The 27,851-nt window shown below is 38.6% G+C and overlaps 1 protein-coding gene across 3 annotated transcripts in view; it reads left to right on the forward strand.

Moving 5' to 3' along the window:
• Positions 1-399: 399 nt before the first annotated feature.
• The window catches only part of Hpse2 (heparanase 2 (inactive)), a 602,385-nt gene continuing 574,933 nt past the window's right edge, over positions 400-27,851 (forward strand). For 2 of the 3 annotated variants that reach the window (XM_085693954.2, XM_085693953.2), the window contains exons 1-2: positions 400-823; positions 3,983-4,140. In XM_085693954.2, coding sequence (XP_085550080.1) covers positions 534-823; positions 3,983-4,140 — 448 coding nt within the window. In that variant the 5' untranslated portion in view covers positions 400-533. The remainder of the gene's footprint in view (positions 824-3,982; positions 4,141-27,851) is intronic. The other variant, XM_085693952.2, reaches the window with a different exon arrangement.

Genomic DNA, 27,851 nt, shown 5'->3' on the forward strand with positions numbered 1-27,851 from the left:
CCTTACATTTACTGCTTCAACCCCAAAAGGAAGGCACAGAGAGGATAATATGAAAGGAGTAGTCGGGACAGACTGACACTTGGGCGGTGAAGCGCCCTCTCCGGAGGGGAAGTAAAAACAAGACGTCAGCTCTTACCCAAGATGGTACCCCAGTGCTATTTCAATCCCACTGGCCGCTTCCTGACCCTAGAGGGTTAAATCAGTAGGGCGCAACGACCACCCCCTCCCCCACCCCTTACCTTTAAAAAGTTAAAAATGTCTGCAGTCAAATCTCTTAAAGGGGCGGTGCTGGTGAACAGTGCTCTTGGCACGAGTTGCTGAGAAGGCTGGCTAGGGGCGTGAGTTCGCTCCACCAGCACCAAAACACTGAAAAAAAAAAATGCGAGCAAGCAAGCAAGAGCGAGCGAGCGAGAGCAAAAGAGAATAGGGGGGGGGGAGAGAAGGGAAGGGGGCGATAGACACACACTTTAGATAAGGACAATTAGTCACCATCGAGACCCAGTAGGGAGAGAAGTTTAAATCAGAGGGATTTAATGAGGGTGATCTGTGCTTTCCCTGAAGCCATGTCCTCCAGCAGCTCCTGCCCCCCCTCGTGCCTAGCCCTGGTGGCTCTCTTTTTGGCTCTGTTGCTCCATCTCTCCCTCTCCTTCCAAGCTGGAGACAGGAGACTCTTGCCTGTAGACAGAACTACAGGTTTGAAGGAAAAGACCCTGATTCTACTTGATGTGAGCACCAAGAACCCAGTCAGGACAGTCAATGAGAACTTCCTCTCTCTGCAGCTGGATCCCTCCATCATTCATGATGGCTGGCTCGATTTCTTAAGGTAAGGCAGGGGCTTCGATGAATCATTTAAAAATTTAAGTACCCCCACCCCCATTCTTTTCCTATCCCCTACTCCAAAGGGGGAAGAAAAAGAGGAAGAAGAAGAGTAAGAAGGTGGAGGAGGAGGAGGAGGAGAAGGAGAAGAGGAGGAGGTACAGCAGCAGCAGCAACACCACCACCAGCAGCAACAGCAGCAGCAGCAGCAGAAGCAGCAACAGCAGCAGCTAACCGATCTGTCTTTCAAAGAGGAAAAAAAAGGAGGTTTCCCCCCTCCTGGAATATTTGCTGTGAGGCTGTAACTAGTGATTGAGAAAAGCAATGTTTTCTATTAAGATGCACATGTTTGCAATGCAGAAGGCATTTCAGAAACTTATCAGTTATGACTGAAAAAATGTTGTGCTTACATATATCCACAATTAGTCTCCCTTTCTGAAAAAGAAACAAGAGGTTCAGAAAAGTTACAAAAGGGAAGATCTGGAACAACAAAGACTCCAGAGGAGTGGCTGTGTATGTGAGAGAGAGCAGTGTGAGTGTGTCCGAGTGTTCAGTTGGTTTGCATGAAAGTGGAATTTGCCACGGAAAGATGGTTTCATCAATTTCCACTCCTAGACAGAAAACGAATTTAAGGAGAGTCTTGAGCGGTGAGCAAGTTGGATTGGACTTATTTTTAATTTTGTATCCTCCGCTGTCATTACCAGACTTGAGGACTTTGTAAGACACTTTTTATAGATGGAGCCCTTCCCCCTTCGCCCTCTTCTTTGAGTTTTCCTTGGTAACTGAATAGTTTAGTTTTTCTTTACACTGGAAAAAAAAAGTCATTGCTCGGGTCGGAGTGTATATCATACGCGACTCATGAAGGTCCTAGAAACTCTCAGGGGAAAGCGTTGGGGGTTTTGAACCCGAACCCGGCAGTGGTGGATTAGCAAACCCAGAGGTTGAGATTCCCTAGCAATCTAGTTGGGTTCACCCTTTCCCCCAGTTGTTACTGTTCTGGCAATTGAGCAACCGCGGTTCCTTCCCATCAGGGACAGTTGCGGGGAGGGGGTGCTGGAGAAAAAAAGAAAAAAATACAAAAGAAAAAAGGGAGAAAAAACTTCTGCAATATTGAATCTCCAAGTGTTAAGTTTTTGAAAATTCCCTCCAAGTTAGAGACGTCGGCTTGGGCTCTTCCAAAGAGCCTGGAGTGCTCTCCATCCCATTTCAGATCGAGGCTGCGTCCGGCACATCTTTAGTGAGCATTTTTCACTCATCGAGAAACTCGAGTTTTGCTTTTCCGGGTGCACCCGCCCCTTAGCGCTCAGCCTCCAGTCTGCGGACGCAGCAGGTAGCTGTGGGCGCTGCTCTGAGCGCTCCTACCAGTTCCTGGTAGCGTAGCCCAAATACCCGGAGGTTGTCGCCGCCAAGGCGGAGGCCGGTTCGGGGTTCCAGAGGGTAGAGTTGTTGGGAGGGCGGGAACCGCGCTGCACTACCGGGTTTCATCCTTGAAAGCTGTTCTGTGCAGCAGAACGCTTATCTGAATTCATCCAAATGTGGGGTGCAACAGGGGTTTCCCTAAATGCACGCCCCACTTGCACTGCACTGCTCCAGCTGCCTAGACTCCGAGTTTCCTCTTCCTCCTCCTCCTTAAAAAAATGTCAGCTTGTTCGCGCTAAATATTTGCCTGCTGCAGAAAAATTCTTAAAGGCAGCTTTTCGGGGAAGAAGCCGTGGCGGGGCGCATTTGCATTGGTTGTGCAGACTTTATCCGGAAGATTGGAAACGTCGCGTTTCCCTGGGGCCACACTTGCGCGGACGTCCCTTCTACGCTCAGCCGGCCCTCGCGACACCTTAACTGCGCCCGCCCTGGGATTTGGTCCTGGAGAGCCCAGCCAAACCTTCGGGCCATCGGAACTCTCAGGGTAGACATGTATCTTCCCTACAAGTATCTGAAAGTGGAATTTCCGTTTATTTCTGTGCCCTTTGAATCCACCTCCTTTATGATACTCTTTAACGTCTCCATTTTGATTTGGATTCTCAGAACCTGAACCAGCAAAGCGTTAAAAATAATGTATAGACCCGGAACTCAGTAGCTGGTTGCCTCAGCATTAAGAGCATCTGCAGGGCTGGTTCCCTATTCCTTCCCAGAGTAGCAAGCAGTCTTTGGCTTTAAAAAACCTGTCGATGGAAATCCTGAACTTGAATAGAAGCAAATGCTATTATTGTTCTGGTAATCAGAATTCCCCGACACACGAGTTCCAAAATTCGTCACCCCCCCTTTTTAAACCCAGTGCGCTACCAAACCTCTTCAAGTGACAAGGAAAAAGAAAGATAAAAGCCCAGTTGGGGCTAGGAGTGGTTTGTGTGTGTGTGACGGGAGGAATGGGAGAATTCTATCTTTCTTGAGATCAGGTTGAATTATTTCAAGTGCCAAAAAGACAGGTTTTTACTGTGGTTTATTTATTTATTTATTTTTTCGCCGCAGGGGGGAGGGGGTGACTGGGGAGGTGTTCACTGAAAAGCAAGGATTTATCCTGAGAACCTCTCTGCCTGAAGATTCGGGAAGCTACTAAGTTATAATGTAATTAGTAGAAACGGAAAATCACTTTTGGCATTAAAAGCAATCCTCTTAACCGTAGGTGCTGTGCCTGGTTTTAGAGAAAGTAGGCCAAGTTTCACCTTCTTGGAGGTCACTATGCCTGTGGGGGCAGAGAGGCAACACGGACTTCAGATTGGAAGTTTGGCAACAGTCAGGCCCGCGGTCCGCTCCCTGAGCGTCTGTGCCAGGAGCGCTTTCCTAGTAGTAGCAGAAGCCAGCCAGTTGCGCCTTGCTCCCAAGTTCGCCGCACAAATGCCCCTACCTCAACACGGGGAACAAACACATCTTCAACCCTTTAGAAGGCAGTTCTTAGGACATCCAGGTGTCGGTGGGAGGGCGCAGCTGTGGCCAGCCGGGGTCAGGAAGAACAGCCCCAGGGAATCCTGAGGCTGAGGGGAAAGCGGGCAGCAGAGCCGGTTCACCGGAGCCTCCCGCTGCCTGCTCGGACTGCAAGCTGGAGCGGGCTTAGATAATAAATCTCCCGCCGGGTCTCCTGCAGGGAGTGAGAAGGGGCCTTGCTCCCTGACCAGTGCGCTCTAGCCTTCTCCCGGGATCCTTTCCTCTCTTTCTTTCTCTACCCCTGCAGCTCCAAGCGTCTGGTGACTCTGGCCCGGGGACTCTCGCCCGCCTTTCTGCGCTTCGGGGGCAAAAGGACGGATTTCCTGCAGTTCCAGAACCTGAGAAATCTGGCGAAAAGCCGCGGGGGCCCGGGCCCAGATTACTATCTCAAAAACTATGAGGATGGTGAGAAATTTGGTCCCGATTCTGAGTGGAAATTGGGGGTATGAACAAGCACTCGGCCGTGTGTGTGTGTGTGTGTGTGTGTGTGTGTGTGTGTGTGAGAGAGAGAGAGAGAGAGAGAGAGAGAGAGAGAGAGAGAGAGAGAGAGAGATTTGGAACAGAGCCTGTTTGAAGTTTCCCTGAAAAACTACAGCAGCAGGAAGCTAGGGTTCACTAGGGGTGTGAGACTGCTGAGGTGACTATGCAAAGAGAGCTCCCCAGGTTGTCCATAGCCTGGCTGTTTTGTGCTGGGCGGTAGTCTCCAAAGTCCTGGAACCTGTAGGCCATACTTCTTTGGGCCAGCTCTGAGTGTTTCTTTCTTTCTTTCTTTTTTTTTTTCCCCTTTTGAGAAAAATTGAGCCAGGTTCCCAGATTATTGAGGAACCAGGCAGGCACACTTCATTCCTAAAATTCTAGGCACATGTACCTTTTGTTTGTCTTATTTCTTCTTTTCCTGGAACGGGAGATAGAGATTTAACCTTTTTTGAAGCCCACTCTAAAATTTAATGAAGTAATACCTCTTAGATTGTTCCACTGTAAGGAAAGTTTCTCCCTTCTCTAATCAGTAGTCACATGTTTCTCTCAGTTTAACAGTGGCATTACAGATGTTAGCTTTCTTTACAGCCAGAATCAGATAGATGAGTTAAGGCTTACAAAGACTTTGAAAGCTCCAAATTCTTGTGTGAGAAATCAGTCGTTTTAAATTTAAACAATTTTGTTTTTATTAGAAATGAATGAAAATGTTACTTAAAATTTTTCTATAAAGGTTTGGTGTTAATGTCTATGAAGTTTTCTTTCAGAGATAGGTGGCAATTGTAGCATCTTCAGTTACCGTGCAGTTAAAGTTGGTAGCAGAAGCATTAGTGTCTTTTTCCAGTGTGCTCTCTCTCTGTCGCCCCCCCCCCCACAGTTGTTTCTTCTCATTGTATTTATTATTACTGTTGTTGTTATTATTATCAGTTTTAAGGAACTGGGCACAGGTTTTCAGAGTCCTTGCGATTTTGTTACAACTTGTTAGAAATCACCTGAAAAAGGAGATGTCTTTGTCATTGTGGGGATCCACTGAATGAGACTTTTGGGAGGTATTAGGATCTTTTCCAAGGGTAGGGTAGTTGAACTTTTGCTTAGAGTAGGCATAGGGCAAGATTACAGCTTGTTGAGTTTGAAGTATTGCTAAGACTTACTCTTTTGAAACATCTGCCCAAGAGTGAAGGTATTGAAGAATTCATCTTTTCAAAGGTAAAAGTCATTGCTATAAAATATGAATTGCATGTAGATTCTGCTGTCACTCAGTATGAGGCATGGAAAGGTAAAAGACTAATCTGCACAGCATCTCTGGTGGTGGTATGACCCAGGGTCTCATTGCTCTCAATGTCCCTGTCAGTTCCGGCATCAGAAAGAAGAGGGATGTACTGATGATTTTCCTGATGAGATAGTTTTTGTTCAAATTCATTAAAACTTCTTCCTTTTTAGTTTGTGGAAAGACATATAAAACCTCCAGAAATTTCTGGGAAGAGAAAAAGAACAGTATATGTTTTTAGAAATTGATCTTTCCTTTAAACCTTGAATTTAAAATTCTGTCAACCCTTTACTGAGTATAGTGAATTCTGCTTAAAGTGAAGAATACAATTTATTTCCCTTTATAAAAGGAAGAAGCTGGCATCATGAGGAGAAAAGGAACTGGCAGACAGTTGTGTCTGTAAAACTTTGCAGCATTAAAAACAAAAGCAAAACAACCGTCAAACCAGAAGAATAGAAAAGTCTGTTCACTTTCGGACCCTCCTCTACTTCAGAGTTAATATAGCATCATCCCAGATGAACTTTCTCCAACCTAATACTGAACACCTATAAGAGTATAGTTTTCATGCCTGAGGGAGAGAATTCTCCTACCTTTAGTTTTTCTTTTTTGCCTGCAAATTTCTTCTGACCTTATTTTTCTAAGTATTCTTCAGACATTTACAGTATACTTGTATATTTTTAAAGACACATACCTTCAAAATAATTTGTCTTTGGCATGGACACCAACCCCACAGACTACCTGGATTTAATTCTTTTAAAACTTTCTTTAAAGTCAGCCCTTCCAGACCCTAATCTGTTTTATTGCTCCTAGCTGAACTCCTTCTGATTTATGTCCCCCTGGTAATAGGATGCTATGAACTATATCAGCAGTGGAGGAGAGTAGGAATGTCCTATTCTTGCCCTTTGGTTCTCACATAACCCTAAATCACCCATATTGTTCTTGTTGTTAAATGTTACATTGCGGAATTTAAGACAAAAATATTTTTGGTATAATAACAATTTTACTAACGTCTGTTTTCTTGTCACTTTTCACTCAATGATAATTGTAATCATCACAGACATCTCAAAATAATTAGATTCTTTTAGTAAATAGCTCTGCATTACATAGTTGACAATCAAGGTACTTATTAAAATATATTCACTTGAGGTTCAGGCCACACCAGTCAGCAGAACAAATCTGTCTAGTGGAGAAAGCAGGGTGTTGAAATCACTTATTGTGCCAGGCTGGACTTAACATTTGTGACTAAAATAAAAATCTGTGCAAAATATAAATAAAAAGACTATTACCTGAAAAATATTCACTTAAACATGATATTGAATAACAATGTACTCACAAATGAAGTATGAAAACCAGTGATACAGTGAAGAAAATGTAGAACTTGGGCTTAGAAAGCTCGCACTGTAGGCCTGGATCTAACACTTACGCCTATGTGGCACTGGCTTACTGTTTCTCAGTAACACTGGATGATGATAATTCCTGCTGTGCATGTTTTTCTATGAACACTATAAAAAGTAAGCTGTAAATATTTTGTTGATGGCAAAGCACTACAGGAAGGCTAAAGTCTCTTACAGCATTTACATTTAATGTTGTAAAGTGGTATTGAGTAGTGATTAAGATTGAGAAAGATTGAAGTCAGTGTGAAAGGAGTTTGGCTTAAGGGATCATTTGAGAGAATTAAAAGACTATAGGGACACGTTAAGATAGGGAAATAAGATGCCAAAGAAGCTTTGTGTGTGTGTGTGATGATTAGGGAAGAGATTAACTCTTCGTTTTATGATATACTAACATTAAACTGAAATGCAGCTCCTGCTTGGGCAAAATCCATATTTTTCCAGTTAATTCACTCATATTGTTACTCTGTTGTGAACTTTATCGAATTAATATGCAATTAATAAGTCATATGGCTTCTATTTTCAAATACTTCTTGAGCACAATAGAACAATTGCTCTTTCTTGAACTTTGTGAAGCCATTGTTTTTATATCAATTTGGTACAATCAATTTGATACTTTGCTCTGTGCTGGGGCAATTTGAATTTCACATATGCATAGTAATGTGGAGGAAGTAAAACAATATTTTTTTTTAAAAAAACTCTGTGAATCTCATGTTTTCCTAACTTTCTCTCATCTGTGTGATGTGTTGTACTAGTTCCCTACAACATAATGGGTGGATATTTTCTTCTTAGGTCTGTTTTGGTCTAACCTTCCCCTCTTCATTATGTCTTTAGTGTTCTTTATTTGTATGACCACCCTCTTTTATGGCTATAACCATATCTGTAATGAAGATGTACACCATTTATTATGCATATTAAGAATTAAATGTCTAAAAATTTTATGTTTATCATGTTACAGTCTTTTTTTATTTGCTAAAAAGCCTGATTATTTGTGGATTGCTAATATAAGCTTTTCAAATTCTTCGACATGGTGTTTAAAGCTTTTCCTACCCTATATTTCTGTGTACTTTTTAATATGGCCTTTCTTGATTATTCAGATCTCCCTAAAGTACCTTTTTGTATTAAATATATATCCTTTTTTTTTAAACTAGCATATTTCTGCTTGAATGTCTTTCTCTTGGCTCTGTTCAAATCTTACACCACCACACTTGATTCTTAAAGGGATATTGCAATACTCTTTATTTGTACAGTCTCTTTTGAACAGGAAATTCCAAGTGATCTCTTCTTATTCTGGAAGGCATGCTTTTATTCTTTATGCTCTTTTGGCTCTTTCTATCTATATCTTGACATATAACTTCTCATATGTAAATGTTTGGTTCACTTTTTCAACTGAAATGCAAAGTATAGGAGGATATTGTAGCTAAATATCATATAATGACACATGGTAGATCTTCAGTAAACATTCACAGGTACTTTATTATTTAGCAAATATTTCCAGTAGTTCAATAGTTCTGCGAAAAGCTCTAGGAAGATAAAAGTGACAAGTGAAGCAACGAGTCAAGATACATCTAAAGATTCTTCATTCTTTTGCCTCCATGGCATGTTCCCATGAAGTCCATTCTAAATGCTATTTTAGTAACTTTTTCATTATTTCAGGTACATATACAGACATTTTATCTTTGTTAATCAAGTTGTCTTGGTTCCAGGCTATGCATTAAGTCCAATTTCACCACTAAATTTAAAGCTTTGCATTGGGACAGAAGTAATGTTACTATACGTACTTTTTTTTTTCTTGAATTTTGCTTTTCTTTGTTTTCTTTCTGTAGTTCCTATGTCTGATTTTGTAGCTATTGATATAACAGTGCTTTCTTCACAGTTTCATATACTTTTAGTCTTCATTTCTTGAAGTCTTTTCAGAGAACTTCTACTATTATAAACAATGAATTTGAACATACATTGTTAAACTCTAAGACATGGTACAAATATTATTATTGTTCCATTTTCTTTAGGGGAGATTTTTCAGTTTTCATGAAGATCAAGTAGTTGATTCCTCTTCTTTCTGTTCTCATTTCACCAGTAGAGACACGTGACAGGAGCAGCACAGCTGTCAGAACGCACACATTGTCTTGAGCTTGCACAGTACTCGTTATCTCATTTTATTTCACATAATGTTTCCTGAAACTCAGTTAGTAAAAAAAGATTATTAAATACTTACTTTGGGTTTATTAAAGATTATTAAATACTTACTTTATCTTAAACAATAAAAACCAGAATAGAAAATGATAGTGTCCTAAATTGCCATTTGAATATTAGTGTTAATTGCTTTGGGGGAAAATCCATAATTCAGTGTTGAAATAAATAAGCCAAACTTTAAAGCAAAACAGGCTATATACCCCACCTTGTAATATTTATTAACAAAGGATAGTGCTCTTTCAGAATATGGTTTTAGGGTAAATAATAAAGTTAATATGACCTCTGTCCTAGTTTGCTTTCTATTGCTTTGATAAAAATACCATAACCAAAAGCAAATTGGGAAGGATAGGGTTTGTTTATCTTATATGTCCTGAACACAATAGATCACTGAGGGATGTCAGGACAGGAATTCAAGGAAGAAGCCTGGAGGCAGGAACTAAAGCAGAGATCATGAACAAACGTTGGTTACTGGCATGATGTCCATGACTTGCTCAGCCTGTTTTCTTATACAACCAAGGACCACTTGCCCATGGCTGACACCACCCATAGTGGGCTGAGCCCTTACACATCAATTGTTAATCAAGAAAATGCCCCACAGACATGTCCACTGGGCAGTCTGATGGAGGTAGTTTCTCAGTTTAGATTCTTTCCTCTCAGGTATGCCTAGGTTTGTGTCAGTTGACAACCCTTTACTGTGTTTTACAAAGTCAGATGTAGAGTAGTTAGCACACCAGGATTAGAACATAGCCCTCTACTCATCACAGTGTGTTTACTTATTGAATTTGCTCATCCATTCACTTCTCTGGAATCTGAATCAAGCTATATATTAAGTCTTGTGGAGCATTAAAAAAAACTATGTGTCATGAGCATATTCAAAGGTCTTGCAGGTTAGGTCACAAGATGGTTATTAGATACACAATGAAAAGATAATTACAGGGGATTAGGAGAATACTTGACAGAGATGATGATTGTCATCTTTTAGGAAACACTGAATGAGTAGAATAAACGTATTAGTGTGGACAGGTCTTATAGTTTCCATTGCAGTGAGAATATCTTGGAAGATATATATTGAAGAAGAGATGGAGATAGATCAGCTGGCTACTGAGGTAAGGGATAGCAGCAAAAAAGGAGACAAGAATTTTTTGAAAAAATTGGAAAAACTTGAAAATTGTTGGGTAATTTTAGAATTTGGTTAATTTTTTTCTTTAAGTTCTGGGTGTAGTGGAAATTTGTGAAGGAAAAGGGAACTGGTAAGGGTGAGACTTCAAGAAAGCCTCATTTCTGTTTCTTTTTTTTTTAACTCTTTCTTCTCAATTGAGATATGTTAAATTCCATAGACAGCCTTTTAAATAGTTGAAATTACGAACCAAAGGAACCAAGAGGTTGCATTTTCCACATTGTCTTAGGGCTGTTTAAGTAACCATGCCAGAATTGGATGACATGGTTGATTCCAGGACAGTCTCACTTCAGACTGTGATTTTCTCTGCTCATTCCTAAGCACAGTGAACAGGGATGAATTCTTGTGTCCTGTGATAGTGGGTTGATCACTTATCTGTGAGACTAGAATGACACTGTGGTTTTGTGAGAGGCATGTCTGCTTGTATGTGTGCTGGAGTTTCAGTTTAGCCCTAGATGCTTTCATGTTTTTGAACTATTCTTTTTTTTTTTTTTTTTTTGACAAGCTCAAAAAATTAAAAAAAAATTTGCAGAATGGCATTCTTAGAGATTTAAGAGTCAAATTCCAGGTACCATTTAGATTTAGGACTTGAGCCTGGGGTAAGGGTACAAGTGCAGAGAATATCTAGAGGATAAAGGAAATTTTGAGTGTCCCATGAGAAGCCAAAATCACTGCTGAGATTTCCAACGAATAATTTAAACGTTTTTCAAAGAAGGTATTAATTGCCTGTTACAGTACACCTCACAAAAGGGAGGAGGTGTGTGTTTCATTTGCTATGTAGGAAGCCCGTGGTGAGTAAGCAGAACTGAAGCTAGAACTTGAGCTTTCTGGTGACACAGTCATTAAAATTCTTGAAAAATACACATAGTCACCACTAAGATAAAGCTTTTTCTCTCTTTCATTGGTCTGAGATAGGTATGCTATTCTCAATGGGGTGTTTATTTTCTTACAGTTATTGGAAAAACAGATTGTAGATTTACTTGCCCAGCTGTTGGAAGCTCCTGTGGAAGAGTAGGCTTTAAGCAAATCTTGTGAGATTTAGATTCAAAAGCAATGCCAGGCCAGACTTAGCTAAATTCAAGTCTGTAGGTGAAACGGAACACGTAACATAAAACCATTGGAAAAATAAATGCTATTGTTTCTTAGAACATTTGTAAAAACCAGTGACTGGCACCCAAGTCCAAAGGTCAGGATTTTCAACAGAGAACTTACACTTATTAAATGTCTTCACTAGGGGTTTTTGTGTTAGTGGATGACTGAGGTCTTTTGTTTCTCTGTTTTCCTCATGGCAATAAAGTAGAAATTTAGAAAGCTTTAAAAATGAAATTTCTCATAGAAGTTATAACCACAGGTTTTAAGTTTTCATCACCTAAATGTGGAGCTGAACAATTGAAAATGTGGAGTGGGGGTAGAAAAGGGAGCTGAAGACACATGTGGTGTGTATCAAAAACCAGTGTAAATCAGGAAGGTGCGCTAAGGGGATTTCCTGTGTTACAGGACGACTGAAGTAGCCTTCCCCACTCTCCATCAGTAGAATGCAAGGAAGCTGTGGCCTTTCTGACACCTGGGAGACACCTTTGCCCCTTATTTGACACTGTGTTTCTGTGAAGCTGCGATCCACATTTTGCAGCAAGAAGGAACCTTGTCCTGAGGATAATGCGTTCTTTGATTGCAGCAAGTGCCTGCATGTGCTATGGAACTCAGGCTAGAAGTTCTCAGTCTGTTCACGTCAGCTCTGCTACAGAAGGATTTATTTCTCGGGTTCTAAGTAATATCATTTTTTGAATACTAAAATGTCCCAGCTACTGGGCACTGCAAGCTCTTCAAAGGTGATCAGTTTGGTTCTCATTACCTGATGGAGCAGTACTAACTACTTACTAATTGTCTCAATGATTTAAGATTGGAGGAGTTAATCATGGCTTCCCACTTCTGAATTCGCCAGGGAAGTTTTAAAAACTTTGGGTCCTAGGCAAATTAAGTCAATATCTGGGAATGAGCTTCAACATTACAATATAGAAACCAAACAATTTTCCTGTAGTCTGAAGGACAGACCTGCACAAGAATCTCTGGGTGAAGTGATTTGTCTATGGTACCAGTATTCTGTATAACTAGATTCGGTATTCTGTATAGCTAATCTAGAGCCCAGGTGTAGCCAAGTATTTTAGAATCCCTAAATTTATGATGTGCATATGCATCATTTGGAGATTTGGTTAAAAGTGAGTTACCAACTTCTGACATATTTCCATGTGATTTTTATGCCACTAGCTTGCAGACCATACTTGGAGCGGCAAAGCTTGACTCTATGGATACTAACATTAATATATTGGTAGTAGCCAGAAGGAAAAAAGTTCACTGAAAGGCAACAGTAGTTGGGAACTGGTTGGATCTTCCCATCCAGTTTGCTTTAGCTGTGGTGGCAGGCTGGTTAAATGTACTGTTTTCATTGGGCTATTGTTGGCTTTCCCAGGGCTGCATCATCTGACTAAAGTTATTACTTTGTTCTTGAAACTCTTGGAATATCAAGCGTAGTGAAACTTCCTTTCAATGAAATGTCATCGAGGCAATTTCATCTAGTAGAGATGTCGATATTGTTAAACTGGTCAGTCATTAAAACTCCTTTCCCTTTATTAACTAATTTTACTATTGAATGTATACATCATATGTGTGTAGACACACATGTCATTGTGTGCAGGTGGAGGCCAGATGAGAACTTAGTGGAGTTAGTTTTCTCTTTCACTTTTACATGGTTTCTGGGTATCAAATTCAGATTCTTAGGGTTTCACACTCAATGCCTTTACCCACCATCCACCTCACCAACCCATTTACTTCTTAAAGGAGGCAAAACAGGAGTTCAGATAAATGAAGCATTTTAAAAATTCAGGCATTTTCAGAGTTAAATCTTCATTTAATTGAGTACCTGCTATTACTATGTACCAGCCCTTCAATAGACTCCTCTTCTAGACCCTAAAAATGAGGAAGACACTGTCCTTGACCTCTAAGAGCTCATACTTTAGTGGGAAAAAGACATAGACTCAATAGTGGTACAATAAATACAAATAGGCATTTCTGAGGAAAAAATAAAGTGTTTCTGAAATAGTTGAGGAAGACTTCAAAAAGTACCACCAAATAAATTTACTGTTGTTTCTGATTGTTGAGAATGTTTGTAACTGTAATTTAGGTCATGAGGCCATTGGTGAGAATGTAAAAAATTTTATTTAATAATGGCTTCATGTAGCAGGAGGCCGCTTGTTCCTTTCCAGCTGTTCAGCCCCAAAATAATCACACAGAAACCATATTATTTGCAATATTGTTTGGCCAATAGCTTAAGCATATTTCTGGGTAACTCATATCTTAAATTAACCCATCTCCATTAATCTGTATATCGCCACAAGGCTGTGACTTACCAGGTGAAGGTCCGGCGTCTGTCTCCAGTGGGGCTACATGGCTTCTCTCTGACTCTACCTTCTTTCTCCCAGCATTCAGTTTAGTTTTCCCCACCTAGCTAAGTTCTGCCTTGCTATAGATCCAAAGCTGTTTCTTTATTTATTAACAAATAACACATATACAGAAGGACACCCTTTCCCCTTCTCTGTTTAAATAAAAAGGATGGTTTTAACTTTAGCATAGTAAAGTTAAATACAACAAAGCAGGTATCAAGCAAGAATGAAAGTTAAAATATTTATATCTACTTTATCTTTTATCATAACTAAGGAAAACTATAACTATACCTAGATATTCTTCAACTTCATCAAAAACTCCAGAAGGATGTGATATTACCTAAGTGTCAACAGAAAGTGCATTGTAAACAACTTCCAAAACTCTAGAATTGACAGAGACATCTCGCTGCCTGGACAGTCACCCAAAGTTCTTCTGTACCGTTGGGATATCCGTCTTCAGCCTACAGGCTCATAGTGTCTGGTAGACTATTCCATGAAGCAGAAAATTTCAAAGACAATTCTGCCTATTTTGGCAGTTTGTCAGTCACTTTTCTTTGTGTCCTTCAGAATGTCTGGCAGACTCTTTCATGAAACAGGAACCCTGAAGGACTGTCTTACTTTTTAAAAGTAGCTTCAGCAGTTGTATTTTGTTGATCCTGCAAGTTCAGTTCATACAACATATCACCAAACGATCCAGGCAAGCTCAGTTTCATGGCCAAATGACTGACCAACTCCATAAGGAGCCTCTTTGATGCTCATCTTCCTCTTGAAGTAGATTGGTGCTGCCATGAGCAGATGTCAAGCAGCCTCCTACTATGGCTTCATAATTTTGAAATTAAAAACCCATGTGATTATTAACTGTATTATATATACATACATACACACATATATATACACATATATTTCTAGAATCATCATAATGTCATCAGCCTACATTTATTAAACACTTCCAAGATACTTGATACTATACTATAAACTTTATGAGCATTGGTTTGTTTAATTTTTTAAAAAAGTTTTTGAGATGTAATTCAATTTGCATGCAACTTACATTCAACTTGGAGTTTGCAGTTCAGTAACTTAGTGTACCCTAGCATTATGCAGTCATTTATTATAATTTTAGAGCATTTTCCTCATCTCAAAAGAAAGCCTTTTAGTCCTAAGCTTCTTCTTCATTACTCCCTGTTCCCCCAGTGTTAGGCAACCGCTAATCTTTTTGTCTTTCTGAATAGTTCAGATAAATGGAATTATATATTGTGTAATACTACTTTCTGATTTTTTTTTGAGACAGGATCCATGTAGCTCTGGCTGTCTGTCCTGAAACTTGCTATATAGATCAGACTGGCCTCAAACTCAGAGATCTGCTTGTTTCTGCCTCCCAAGGGCTGAAATTCAAGGCCTTCACCAGTACATTGACCTTGTGATTGACTTTTTAAAACTTAGCATACTGTTTTCAGTGTTCATTCCAGTTCTAACTTATGTCAGTATTTGATTTCTCTCTATTACTAAATTGTAACCAACCATATAGAGACCAATAGATATCCATTCATCATCTTAACGGACATTTGTGTTTTCTTTTTGGCTCTCATTTATAATGCGGCTTATGAACATGTATATGTAAGTTATTGAGTAGACATGTGTATACCTTTCTCTTGGCTATATACCAAAGAATAGAATTATATGATGGGTCATATAGTAAGGAATTTCTTTCTTTAATTTTAAAAACTTCATTTATTTTTATTTTATGTATATTGGTGTTTTGCCTGCATGTATGTGTGAATATGCAAGATCCCCTGGAACTGGAGTTACAGTTGTGAGCTGCCATGTGGGTTCTGGGAATTGAATCTAGGTTCTCTGAAAGAACAGTCAAGTTCTCTTAATCGGTCAGCCATCTCTCCTGTTCCCCATAAAGGGATTTCTTAGGAGATGAAGTTAAATTAGTGTTTGGGATTGTACTGTAGAAGATAGAAGTAACTTGAGAGTAGAATGAAGAGATTTGAATTTTTTAAAGCAACTTTAAAAAAGTCAAAGAATAATTGTGATTAAGAAAATTGTATTTCTTGCCATGGAAGCTGTTATTTTGTTTTTAGTTTTTGTGTTAAATTTGGTTTTGATTTTGGGGGGATGTTGCAGGGGTGGAAGGTGGGTGGGAGGGAATGGGGAAATGGGTATGATTGGAATGTGTGGTGTGAAGTCTTTAAAGGATCAATAGAAGTTAAGAAAAGAAAATTATATTTGAATTTAGGAAGATTTATGTCATGTCACCTTAGCACATAGGATAGTCTAGAACAGTGATATGGATGTCTTTCTTTAGAAGGTATTCAAGAGTGAGATGGGAGTCACATTAGTGAATCAGCAATATCAAGAAGGGGATAACAGGGACTTGTAGTAAGGCAAAACCTTTTATATTTTCTTAGAGACATATCCTGGAGCATTATCTGTCTTTATTTGTGCAAGTATACCCATAATGTCCATAATTTCTAGTAAATATCTGATTACTAAATCAGTTTTTTCTAAACTTTATGTATTGCTTTCATTGGTTAATAAAGGAACTGCTTTGGGCCTATAGCAGAGCTGTAGGGGAACACAGTTAGGCGGGGAAAACTAAACAGAATTCTGGGAGGAGGAAGGCAGGGAGAGACGCTATGGAGCCACCGCCAGAGTCAGAAATGCTGGAATTTTGCTCGTAGGCCACAACCTCATGGTGATATACAAATTAATAGAAATGAGTTAAATTAAGATGTAAGAGTTGGCTAATAAGAAGCCAGAAGTAATGGGCCAAGCAGTGATTTAATTAATACAGTTTCTGTGTGGTTATTTTGGGGCTAAGCTAGCCAAGTGGCTGAGATGAACAAGCGGGCCCCCTCCTCCTACATCTTTGAGTACCTTTTGGGTTACTTCCTGCATGTAGTGGTGTTTGGTTGTAAAAAGAAAAGTAGGACATCTTACAATCTCCTTGACTTATTTCCATGTAATGGAAATGGTCTTTTTAAAACCTTTGCTATTGACATACTTTTTTTATGAAATTCTGAGACTTTCATCATATTTCCAATTAATAATTGATTGATTTCTGCTTTACTTCATGCTAGAGAACCTGGCAGACCCATATGGGATCTAATGTGTGTTTTATATATATATATGGGATGATGCCTTTTATATCTTGTACCTGAATAAATAACAAAGTCATTTCTGTATCATCTAGTATAAATTCTACAGTTTCAATATGCAAAACAACTCTTTCTGCATATTGCAGATCGGTAACTGCAATACCGGTCGTTGAGACCGGTGTTGAGAGGTTCTTTAAAGTCCTTTAGTACTATGAGAATAGAATATAATTCTGACTTTTGGACAAAATTACAAGGGTTTTGATCCACTTAACTTAAAATATTTGATATGTACCCTGCCTTTCCTGATTTATTTTCATTAGTGTAGAATGTAGGGACTCCAGATATTGGTGTTTGCCATACAATGTGAGGAAGTATCCAATTAGATCTCTTTATAAGTCAAATTCACTTGCTTTTAGTGTAGTGGCATTTTATTTTTATTTTATTTTATTTATTTTTTACAAAGTCTTTGTTTTTTTAATATTTATTTATTATGTATACAATATTCTGTCTGTGTGTATGCCTGCAGGCCAGAAGAGGGCACCAGACCTCATTACAGATAGTTATGAGCCACCATGTGGTTTCTGGGAATTGAACTCAGAACCTTTGGAAGAGCAGGCAATGCTCTTAACCTCTGAGCCATCTCTCCAGCTCCCTTATTTGTATTTTAATAAAGCTTGCCTGAAGATCAGAGAGTAAAACAGCCCCACTGGTCAACTTTACAGACCAGGCAGTGGTAACACACACTTTCAATCCCAGTAGACACACTAGTAGCCATAGAAACCAGGCAATACATGCCTTTAATCCCAGTGTACATCTTTAATCCCAGTCACAGAGAGGAGAGGAGACATAAGACAGGAGGAGGTGATGTGGGATTCTCTTCCATATGCTGTGAATATGTTTTATTACCATTGGTTAATAAAGAAACTGCTTTGACCTACAGAAGGGTAGAATATAGTTAGTCGGGAAAATGAAACTGAATAGAGGGATAAAGAAGTCAGAATCAGGCAGATGCCATGTAGCTGCCAAAGGAGGATGTCAGAACCTTACCAGTAAGCCATAGCCTCATGACGATACACAGATTAATGGAAATGGGTTAATTTTAGATGTAAGGAGATAGCTAGGAATATGCCTAAGCCATTGGACAAACAGTGTTTTGATTAATATAGTTTTTTTTTTATTTGAGTATTTGGGTCTGGGTGTCCAGGAAATGAAAGCTCAGTCTCTGTTTACATTTGGTATAGTTGTTGTTAATCTCTCCCAAAATATTATTACATACTCTTTGCCAGTGTTCACTTTCTTTAATTTGTCAATTTTATCATTATTAAAAAGGCACTTTAATTTCTGCTGGTCTATTCTTGTTAATTGGGAAGTCTCAATTTTCCTTTTAGAACTAATTCAGAGACCTTTGCCACATAAGTTTTTGATTTTTTACTTATTTTATGTGGTAAAAATATCCATTCTAAGATAATACCTTCTTTCTGCATTAAAATTCCTGTATGGAAATGTAGAGAGGATAATATGACCAGAATGGAGTTAAGATTTAGATTCACTTGGTCCATTAGTGCCTTCTGTAATTTCTCTTCAATCAAAATCAGATCTCTCTCAGCTTCAGCTGATAATTTCCTAGGACTGTTTAAGTCCTTGTACCCATCTAAGGTTTTGTTTAAATTAATCATCAGGTCATCAGGTTTTATCCCAATAGTTGACTGTATCTGGGAGATGTCTTCTAGCAATCTTTGGAAGTCATTAAGAGTTTGAAATTGATCTCTTAATTTGGATCTTTTGAGGTTTAATCTTTTGTAAACCTATTTCATAACCTAAATAATTAATAGAACTTCTGCTTTGCATTTTTAGGAGTAATTTGTAGTCTACAACAAGGCAAACTTTTATTTACCTCTTCAAAAATTCTTTCTAAAGTATCTGCATTTGAATCAGGTCTCAAAAATGTCATCCATGTAATGGTAATCTTTAGATTCAGGAAATTGCTTATGTATCATTTTTAATGACTGACTTACAAAATTTTGACACAGGGTAGGGCTTTTAAACATACCCTGTGGAAGAATCTTCCATTGATATATTTTAGCAGGCTGAGAATTATTATAAGTAGGTACTGTGTAGGCAAATTTTCTCTGTCTTTTTCTTGTAAAGGTATAGTGAAGAAACAATCTTTAAAATCAATAACTGTAAGAGGCCATCCTCTAGCCAATAGGCAAGGCAAACGAATTCCAGATTGTAGAGAGCCCATTGGTTAGATAACCTTTAACAGCTCTTAGATCTGTTACTATTCTCCATTTTCCAGATTTCTTTTTAGCAACAAATACAGAATTACAAGGACTGGTTAATCTTCAATATGCTAAACATCTATTTGCCCCTGTACCAGCTATTCTAAAGTCTGTCATTTCTCTTTTGTTAAAGGTCAAATAAAACCCATATAGGTTCCTTAGTTAATCATTTTAAAGATAGGGTCGTTGGTACCTCTGAGAGTTCACCAGTTGTAATTCTGTGTCTTTGTACAGCATTAATGGTTGGTGACTGTTTTTTTATAGTACCTCATACTATTTTTCCCAGAAACATGCGTTGGTTTATGGTCCATTTCTGAGACTGCAGGAATGTTAATCTAGGTATTACATCATTGCAACAGATCACAACCCCATAGATTCTCTGCTATATTAGTCCCATATGGCCTCAGCTTTTTTCTCCATTATTTTGGTCCTATGCAATCAACCCTTCTCTTGTTTTGTTTTACCTGAGATATGGTTCCATTTCCTATGAATTGAACATCTGCCTCCTGAAGAAGCCAATTAGGATGCCAGGATTTTGGGCTAATAATAGTCACATCTGTACCTGTGTCTAATAATCCTTCAATTATATTGTTATTTATTAGCACTCTCAGCTTTGGTCTTTAATCATTTATAGAAGTCTGGCAAAATATACATTTTGTATTTTCTCCTGGAAATTTTGATTCATCCTCCATGGTTATGTGTCATCCAGAAAAGTATGATTTTGTTTTTTTTGCAACAGGCACTGGATTTTCTAATTTTACTGGGGAGACATGTCTTCTGCAGTGACTGGGAATGACTGGACCACGTTCTTCTATCTGGGGGATGGCAAGAAGCCCCTCAGGGAGTTTCCTGATGGTAACAGGTTGTGTTGTTTGTCTCTTTGATCTACATTCATTGGTCCAATGTTGGCCTTTGTCGCATCTTCTGCACAATCCAGAAGATTGGAAACTTCTATTTGGGTCATTCCCAGAAGAAACCTTATTTCTAGGAATACCCTCTCTACAATCCCTTCTCAGATGGCCTATTCTACCACAGTTAAAACATTTGGGATTTTGATTTTTCTTCATACCTTTGGAAATTGCTTCTCCTACCCAAGCCTCAGTGTTATAGTCAAAGGACTCAACATTGGCTATGTGTAGAATCCATTTGTCCATTGGTGCTGACCTGACCTTTAAGGGCCCAAGTATTTTTTTTTGCATTCTAAATTAGCATTTTCAAAAGCCAGAGATTCAATGAGTACTCATCCAACTTATGAATCTGCTACCCCTATTTGTACACCTTTTGTTAATCTTTGCAAAATGTCACTAAGTAATTCTCTTGGACCTTGTATAACATTAATATATGATTCTGTACTATTTCCTAGTTCTTGAATCTGGTTCCAAGCATTCAAGGCTTCTGTATAGCATAGGGGCAATATGTGTTCATTGTATGTAGCTTGACTATTCAGATCAGCAAAACAGCCCTCACCAAAAATTTGATCTTGGGAGGCCTTAAATAAAATCTCTGAGTCTATCTTGATGTTCAAGGACCTTAGCTTCTTCTCTCCAATAACTCTAACACTGTGGCTATGGACCGTGGTCTAATACAGCTGAGACTACTTGAAGCCAGTCATGTGGAGTAACCTTATTTCTTGAAGCCCATGTCTTTACTGACTTCCTCACATATGGTGAATGCATGTTGTAAGATACTACTGCTTCCTTAACATCTTTTAGATCTTTCATGTGTATAAGCTCCCATTTATATTCTCTATATTCTTTTGGGTATTTACTATTTGCTGACTTTTTAGAACTTGAAGTGCAATTAATAAAAATTCAGTGGCAGATATTGGGGCTCAAACTGAAGACCAGAAAAGTAAAGCAGCAAGCCACTGGCTCTTACCTTGACCTCAGTCCAAAAATTGTGATCCTGCCTCTAGGAAACCTCAGAATGAAACTGAGACTGAGAGCTCTCTCTTCCTGTCTCATAATCCTCTCTAGTTCTAGGATTAAGGGTGTGCACCACCACCATCTGGTTTCTATGGCAAGCTAGTGTAGCTACTGGGATTAAAGGCGTGTGTCATTGTGGCTACTGGGATTAAAGATGTGTGTCATTGCTGTCTGGTCTGTAAGGTTGACCAGTATGGTTGTTTTACTTTTCTGATCCTCAGGCAAGCTTTATGTATTAAAATATAAATGAAATGCCACTACAAGAAATAGTGACAGTATAACTAGCTAAAACTTTTGGGAAGTCATCTCTGAGACTGACAATAATTGTTAACTCTGAATTTATTGACCTGTGAATAGTTCTAACAATTTCATTAAATAAATTAATTTTTAGTTCTCATCATGTACATGTGATTCCAAGTCTTTAAGTTTTTCTATTAATGAAATCTCATCCTTAGAAATTATTTGGATGGCATGTAGATTGCCTTTCAGGAGGGATACTCTATCTACTAATTTGTCATAACTTTTTAATAGATTTTGATTGTCAGTTTCAACAGTATTAATTCTTTCAGATAACCTCTTAGTACCATTATGTAAAGTTTCATATACCATTGACATGGAGTGAATTTTTTCCTGTCAAATTATGGTTATCATTTTCAATGATATGAATTCTTTCATCCAACTTCTCATTACTAGTCTGTAAAGTCTGTATCATTTTTAAAAGTTTCTCATTCTTGACTCTGTCATCAAGCCATTTCTTTAAAGATATATTATAAAGTATCATTCTCAGCTATGGCTAAGAATGTACATGCCCTAGATAGGCCATATACCTATTCTAGAACTTCTCACATAGTATAAATGAAAAGATTTTTAAATTCCTGGATGGTGATATTGTTTGCCAATATCAGATGGCTTACCTCTGTTAAAATCCTGGCTCGATTGAGAATTTATGGTATAATAGTGATGTGGGTCTGCAGGTGTTGCAGTTATACCACTAAAGCAGTCCAGAGACACTGAAGCTTTTGTCATACTTGTTCCAATGTTACTAACTTGTGAATTTTCTAAGCAGAACTCAAAACCAAACTTAATGGATTTTAGTTAAAGCTGGTCAGGGTACCTGTGCAGCTGGTGCACACAGGCTTCAAGAGCCACCAGCAGCCAGGGTAGCTGCATAGGGTCTGCATGCAGGGGTTGGTGGCAAGTTGTGGGGTCCATAAAAGCCACAGGAAGCTGCAAGGTTGGGACATGGGAGGCTGTGTGGGTGCTGTGCAGGGTGGCAGCAAGCTGCGGATGCCACAGGAAGCTACAGACAGACAGGCAAGACAGGATAGAAGGCAGGATAGGATGCTAAGCCAGGATGGATGGAAGTTGGGAACACTAGTTTTTCTACTGAACCCAGGTAACTAGGTTTGAATCTAGCTCTGGTCAGTGCCGGTGGCGAAAAAGCATCAGGCAAATGGCTTTTTGATGAATTTGTACACCAAGTGTTGGGTGCCAAATGTAGCACAAAAAAACCTAGAGACAAATATTGGGTTCAACCTGAAGGTCCAACCTGAAGGTCAGAAAAGCAAACAGTCAGCCACTGGCTCTTTCTTTCTATGTCAGTCAGAAATGGCGATTCTTCCTCCAGGAATCCTCAGAATGAAATAGAACCTGAGAGCTGTCTCCTCCCATTTTATGTTTCTCTCTAGGGCTGGGATTAAAGGCATGCACTATAGCCCATTTTTTTATGGCAAACTAGTGTGGCTACTCGGTCACCACTGCTTGGTCTTTAAGGCTGACCAGGGTGGCTGTTTTACTCTCTTATCTTCAGGCAAGCTTTATTTATTAAAATACAAATGAAATATCACTATAGTTATCAATGAGAAGTGTTTATTGATTTTTGTTATTTTGTTGTTTTGGTATGGGTTTCCCTACATCTTTTGATTTACTCTTCTGGAATTATTTATTCCTTGTGTTTTTTTCTTTTGCATATAGTTAATCAATCTCTTCAGATTGATGTTTTTGTTCTAGTGCCTTCTCTAGAGTTATGGGGTGGTAGGTTGAAATTACTTAAATTTGTTTTTATCAAAGAATGCTTTTCTTTATCTGCCAGTTGTGATTGATAGTTTTGCTGGTTATTGTAGTTTATTGTTTCTCAGAGTTTGTAGAACATCTGTTCAGTAGCTTTCAGAGTCTCCATTGAAGTGTCAGGTATTATTCTAATGGACCTGCCTTTATTTATGAATTTACCTTTCCCCTTGCAGCTTCTAATATCTTTATTTTTATATTTATTGCTTTGATTATTATGTTTAATGGATATTTTTATTCTGTTTCTATCTATTTTGTGTTCTATATGCTTCTTGTAGCTTGGTAGGTACCTCCTTCTTTAGATTGGGAGGTTTTTTTTTATAATTCTGTTAAATTTTTTTTGTGTGTGTGACTTTGATCTGTGTTTCTCCTCCTTCCTCTATCCCTATTCTTAATAGGTTTGGCTGGCTTTTTTTTTATAGTGTCCTAGATTTCCTGGTTGTTTTATGCCTGAATTTTAAAATATTAACATTTTCTTTACTGAGCTATCAGTTTCTTCTACTTTGTCCTCAAGTCCTGAAGCCCTCTGTTCCATGTCTGAGTTTTTGGTTTGAAATTCTATGTTTTTTTCTTTCCAGTTTAATTCAGTTTGTATTTTCTTTAGTGATTCTATTTCTTTTTTCATTTTTAAAAATGTGTTTCATTATTTTCAATGTTTTCTTTAAACTGTTTGTATTTTCATTAAGAAATTTATTTATATCACCTTTAAGGTTCTTGAAAACACACAGGTGCATGTGTGTGTGTGCGCGCGTGCGCACACACACACACACACACACACACACATTGCTATTTTGAAGTCCTTTTCTTATGCGCACCTAAATTGCATTTTCAGGGACCATTGTAATAAGCTTACTGGATTCTGGGGGAAGGCATACTGTCTTAGATGTTCATGTTTGTGTCTTTGTGCTGAGATCTAATTCATGATGATTGAGGTGTTTCTTGGCATAGATGTCAGGTCTTTTCCTTTTTGGGTAGGTTTTCCATTCTTTAGTTTATATTGCCCCATCTGTATCATAGGTAAATGTGGTGGATGTGGAGCTTCTGATTGTCTTAGTTACTGTTCTATTGCTGTGAAAAAACACCATAACCAAGAAAACTTGTAAGATGAAGTATTTAATTGAGGCTTGCTTGCTATTTCAGAGGGCTAGTCTATGACCATTATGGCAGTGTGGTAATTTGAATATATAATTGATTCCCATAATCTCATAGTGAGTGGCACTATTAGGAGTGTGGCTTTCTTGGAGTGGGTTTGGCCTTGTTGGAGGAAGTGTGTCACTGTCAGGGAAGGCTTTGAGGTTTTTTAAGCTCTGGATACTTTCCAGTGTCACAGTTAGCTTCCTGCTGCGTTATGGTCTAGATGTAACCAGTACCACATCTGCCTGCATGCCACCATGTTCCCCATCATAATGATAATGGACTGATCCTCTGAAATTGCAAGTGAGATACCCTAATTAAATTTTTTTTAATGAGTTGTTGTAGTCATGGTATCTCTTTATAGCAATAAAAACTCTAACTAAGACAGGCAAGGGACATGGGGAAAGGCAGGCAGGCATAGAGCTATAACAGTAACTGAGAGCTTACATCCTGATCCATAGACAGAAGGCAGAGACAGACTGTGACTGGTTGGCATGGACTTTTGTAACCCCAAAGCTCATCCCATTGATACATCTACTCCAACAAGGCCACACCTCCTAATTCTTTCCAAATAGTTCCACTAACTGGTGACCAAGAGTTCAAACAAATGAGCCAATGGGGCCCATTCTAATTCAAACCATCACAATGGTTGAAAGTGTTTCTGCGTATCAGTGGGTGACATAAAGGACTAGAGATATGCTAAGGAGGAAAGGCTCAGGGGGATAGCAGTAAAGAGCTAGGGGCATAAGGAACCTCAGTAAGAGTCAGAGTCCCCAGGAAATAGAGGTAGTGTAGGTGGAGAGGCTCCTGCAGGCAGACTGCAGCAGGACTCATGGTTTTGTTTTATTATTGTGATAAATACCATAAAATTTAGCATCTTAGAACTAATAAATTGACTCAGTGAAATTTTTGGATACAGATACAGAAACAGCAAACAAAAATCAGTTGTATTTCTATACAGTAAAATAGTATACAGACCAATAAATATTATTCAGGTCAATTATTTGTCTCATTTCAAATTGCATCCAAGAGAACGATGCTGAAGAGCAAACTTAACTAAGGAAATGAAGTGCTTGTACACTAAAGCCTATGAAATATTGATGAAAGAAACAGAAGAAGTCACACATGCATTAAAAATAATTTTCTGTTTATAAATTATAAATAATTTTGATAAATGCCATTCTATCCAAAGACAGACTTAATACAATGCCTATCAAAATCCTACTGTCATTTTTGTGTTTTGGCAGAATTAGCAAAACCATTTCACTTGTAATCACAAATGACCCAGATAACTAGAACAGTCTTAGTTTAAAAGGACAAAGCTTGATACATTCATGCGTTCTCATTTAAAAATATTTTAGAAATTTATAGTACTTAAAATAGTATGGTGCTGGCATATAGGTGTATAAATTAATAAAACAGAATTGGAGAGCCCATAAACAATCTGCATGGTCTTTGACAAGGGTACCAAATAGGCACAAAAAGGAAACTATAATATCTTTAATAGTTGCTTTTGGAAAAACTGAGTACTGTTTTTATTGTATTTCTGCTGCTATGATAAAATACCCTCACAGAAAGCAACTTGGGAAGTGTATGTGTTGGTGAAGGGGTTATATTCATCTTTCAATTCCAGATTACAGCCCATCATATCAAATGAATCACAGAAGCAGGATCTTGGAGGAGCTAATCACATATCCACAGCTAAGAGCAGAGTGAGAATATACGTATACATGCTCACTTGCTTGTCTTCAGTTTGATTTATCTTTTACATAGTTCAGGACTTTATGCCTAGGGAATTGTGGCACTCACTATGGATTGGGTCTTTTCATATCAGTTAATTTAATTAAGACAATCCCACATAGATATGGCCATTCCCCAACCCAATGCAGAGAATATCTAATTGAGACTCTTCCCAGGTGATTCTAGGTTGTGTCAAGTTGACAATCAGAGCTAACCATCACAATATCTGTCTATAAAAGAATTAAGTTGTATCTTTACCTTAAACCATACATATAAATATACTAAAATACATAAAAGACATTTAAGACTTTAATTGAGATAATTAGTTGTAGAAATCTTATGGCAAAATCATTTATCAGTTTTGCAATGATTTACTTTTTGGTTATGATACCTAAGCACAGGTAACAAAGTAAAGATAGATGAATGATCTTTTTATCAAACTAGTCATTCTCTGTGTATCCAAGGGAAAAATGTAGCAAATATTCAGAGTAGGCACATCCTTAATAAACAGTGTGAATAGATTGAACTATATCAAAGTAAAAAATCTGAGAGCACTTTAGGTGTGCAAGTTTGGAAATAGTTGAAAAAAATAAAAATGGTAGATGATTTGATGATGATGGTAATATGATTATGGTAAAATTAACATGTATTGAATGCATCTTATATGTTAGGTACTGTTCTGTGTACTTTATAGGTATTGGCTGATCAAATTATCAACATAACCGTATATGAGGACGTTGATGTGTACACAACACATCACAAATCTTTATTTATTTATTTATTATTATTACTATTTATTAAAAATTTCCACCTCTTCCCCGCCTCCCTTTTCCCTCTCCCTCCCCACCTTCCCCTCCCCACCTCCCCCTCCCTCTCTAGTCTTAAGAGCAGTCAGGGTTCCCTTCCCCGTGGGAAGTCCAAGGTCCTCCCCCATCCACACAGGTCTTTAAAGGTGAGCATCCTAACAAACCAGGCTCTCACAAAGTTAGTCCATGCAGTAGAATTAAATCCCAATGCCCTATGACACTGGGACCTGTTTCCTCTACATATACTGGATTTTGGGGATCCAGTCTGTTTGGACACTCACCTTCCTGGACCTGGAGGGAGGGGGAAGGAACTGGAACTTCCCACAGGGCAGGAAACCCTGACTGCCCTGGGGGACGAAGAGGGAGGAGGAGGGGGAGTGGGGGGAGTGGGAGGGTGTTGGGAGGGGGGGCGGAAATGGAAACTTTTATAATTTAATAAAATTTACTTAAAAAAAATCCCAATGCCATTGTCCTTGGCTTCTCAATCAGCCTTCATTGCCAGCCACGTTCAGAGTGTCCATTTTGATCACATGCTCCATCACTCCCAGTCCAGCTGGGTTTGGTGAGCTCCCATTAGATCAGTCCCACCGTCTCAGTGGGTGGACGCACCCCTCGAACATATCACAAATCTTAACTGTAATTATTAGGTTGTATTTATCCCTTAAATTGCTTTTGCCAGAGTATTTTGATCACAGCAATGAAAAAATAAATTAGAGATTTGGTACCAAGAAACTTGATCATTGTTGTGATAAATTTGACCATGAAGTTCTTAGGTATTTATAACTGGCTTCTGGTGTGTGTGTGTGTGTGTGTGTGTGTGTGTGTGTGTGTGTGTGTGTGTATGTGTAAGAATTTTAGACTTTAGGTGAGAAAAGCCCTTGGATGCCATTAGCAGTGTTTAATGGACCATTATGATGGCGTTTTGGAGACCAGAAGGTAAAGAGAAATTGGGATTTGGAGGCCTGTCTCAGGAGGTTTCAGAGGAAACAGATATTCTATCAGGAACCCAGCTAGAGGCCTTTTAGTTGTATCCTGATAAGGAATCTGGCTGTGTTCTGCTTCTTTCCAAGAGCTTAAACAAGTCTGAATGTAAAAGGAATGCACCAATTTGTTTGGCAG

Source organism: Myodes glareolus, chromosome 7 (genome assembly GCF_982192425.1).
Source record: "Myodes glareolus chromosome 7, mMyoGla1.1, whole genome shotgun sequence".
In the NCBI taxonomy this organism is placed as follows: Eukaryota; Metazoa; Chordata; class Mammalia; order Rodentia; family Cricetidae; genus Myodes; species Myodes glareolus.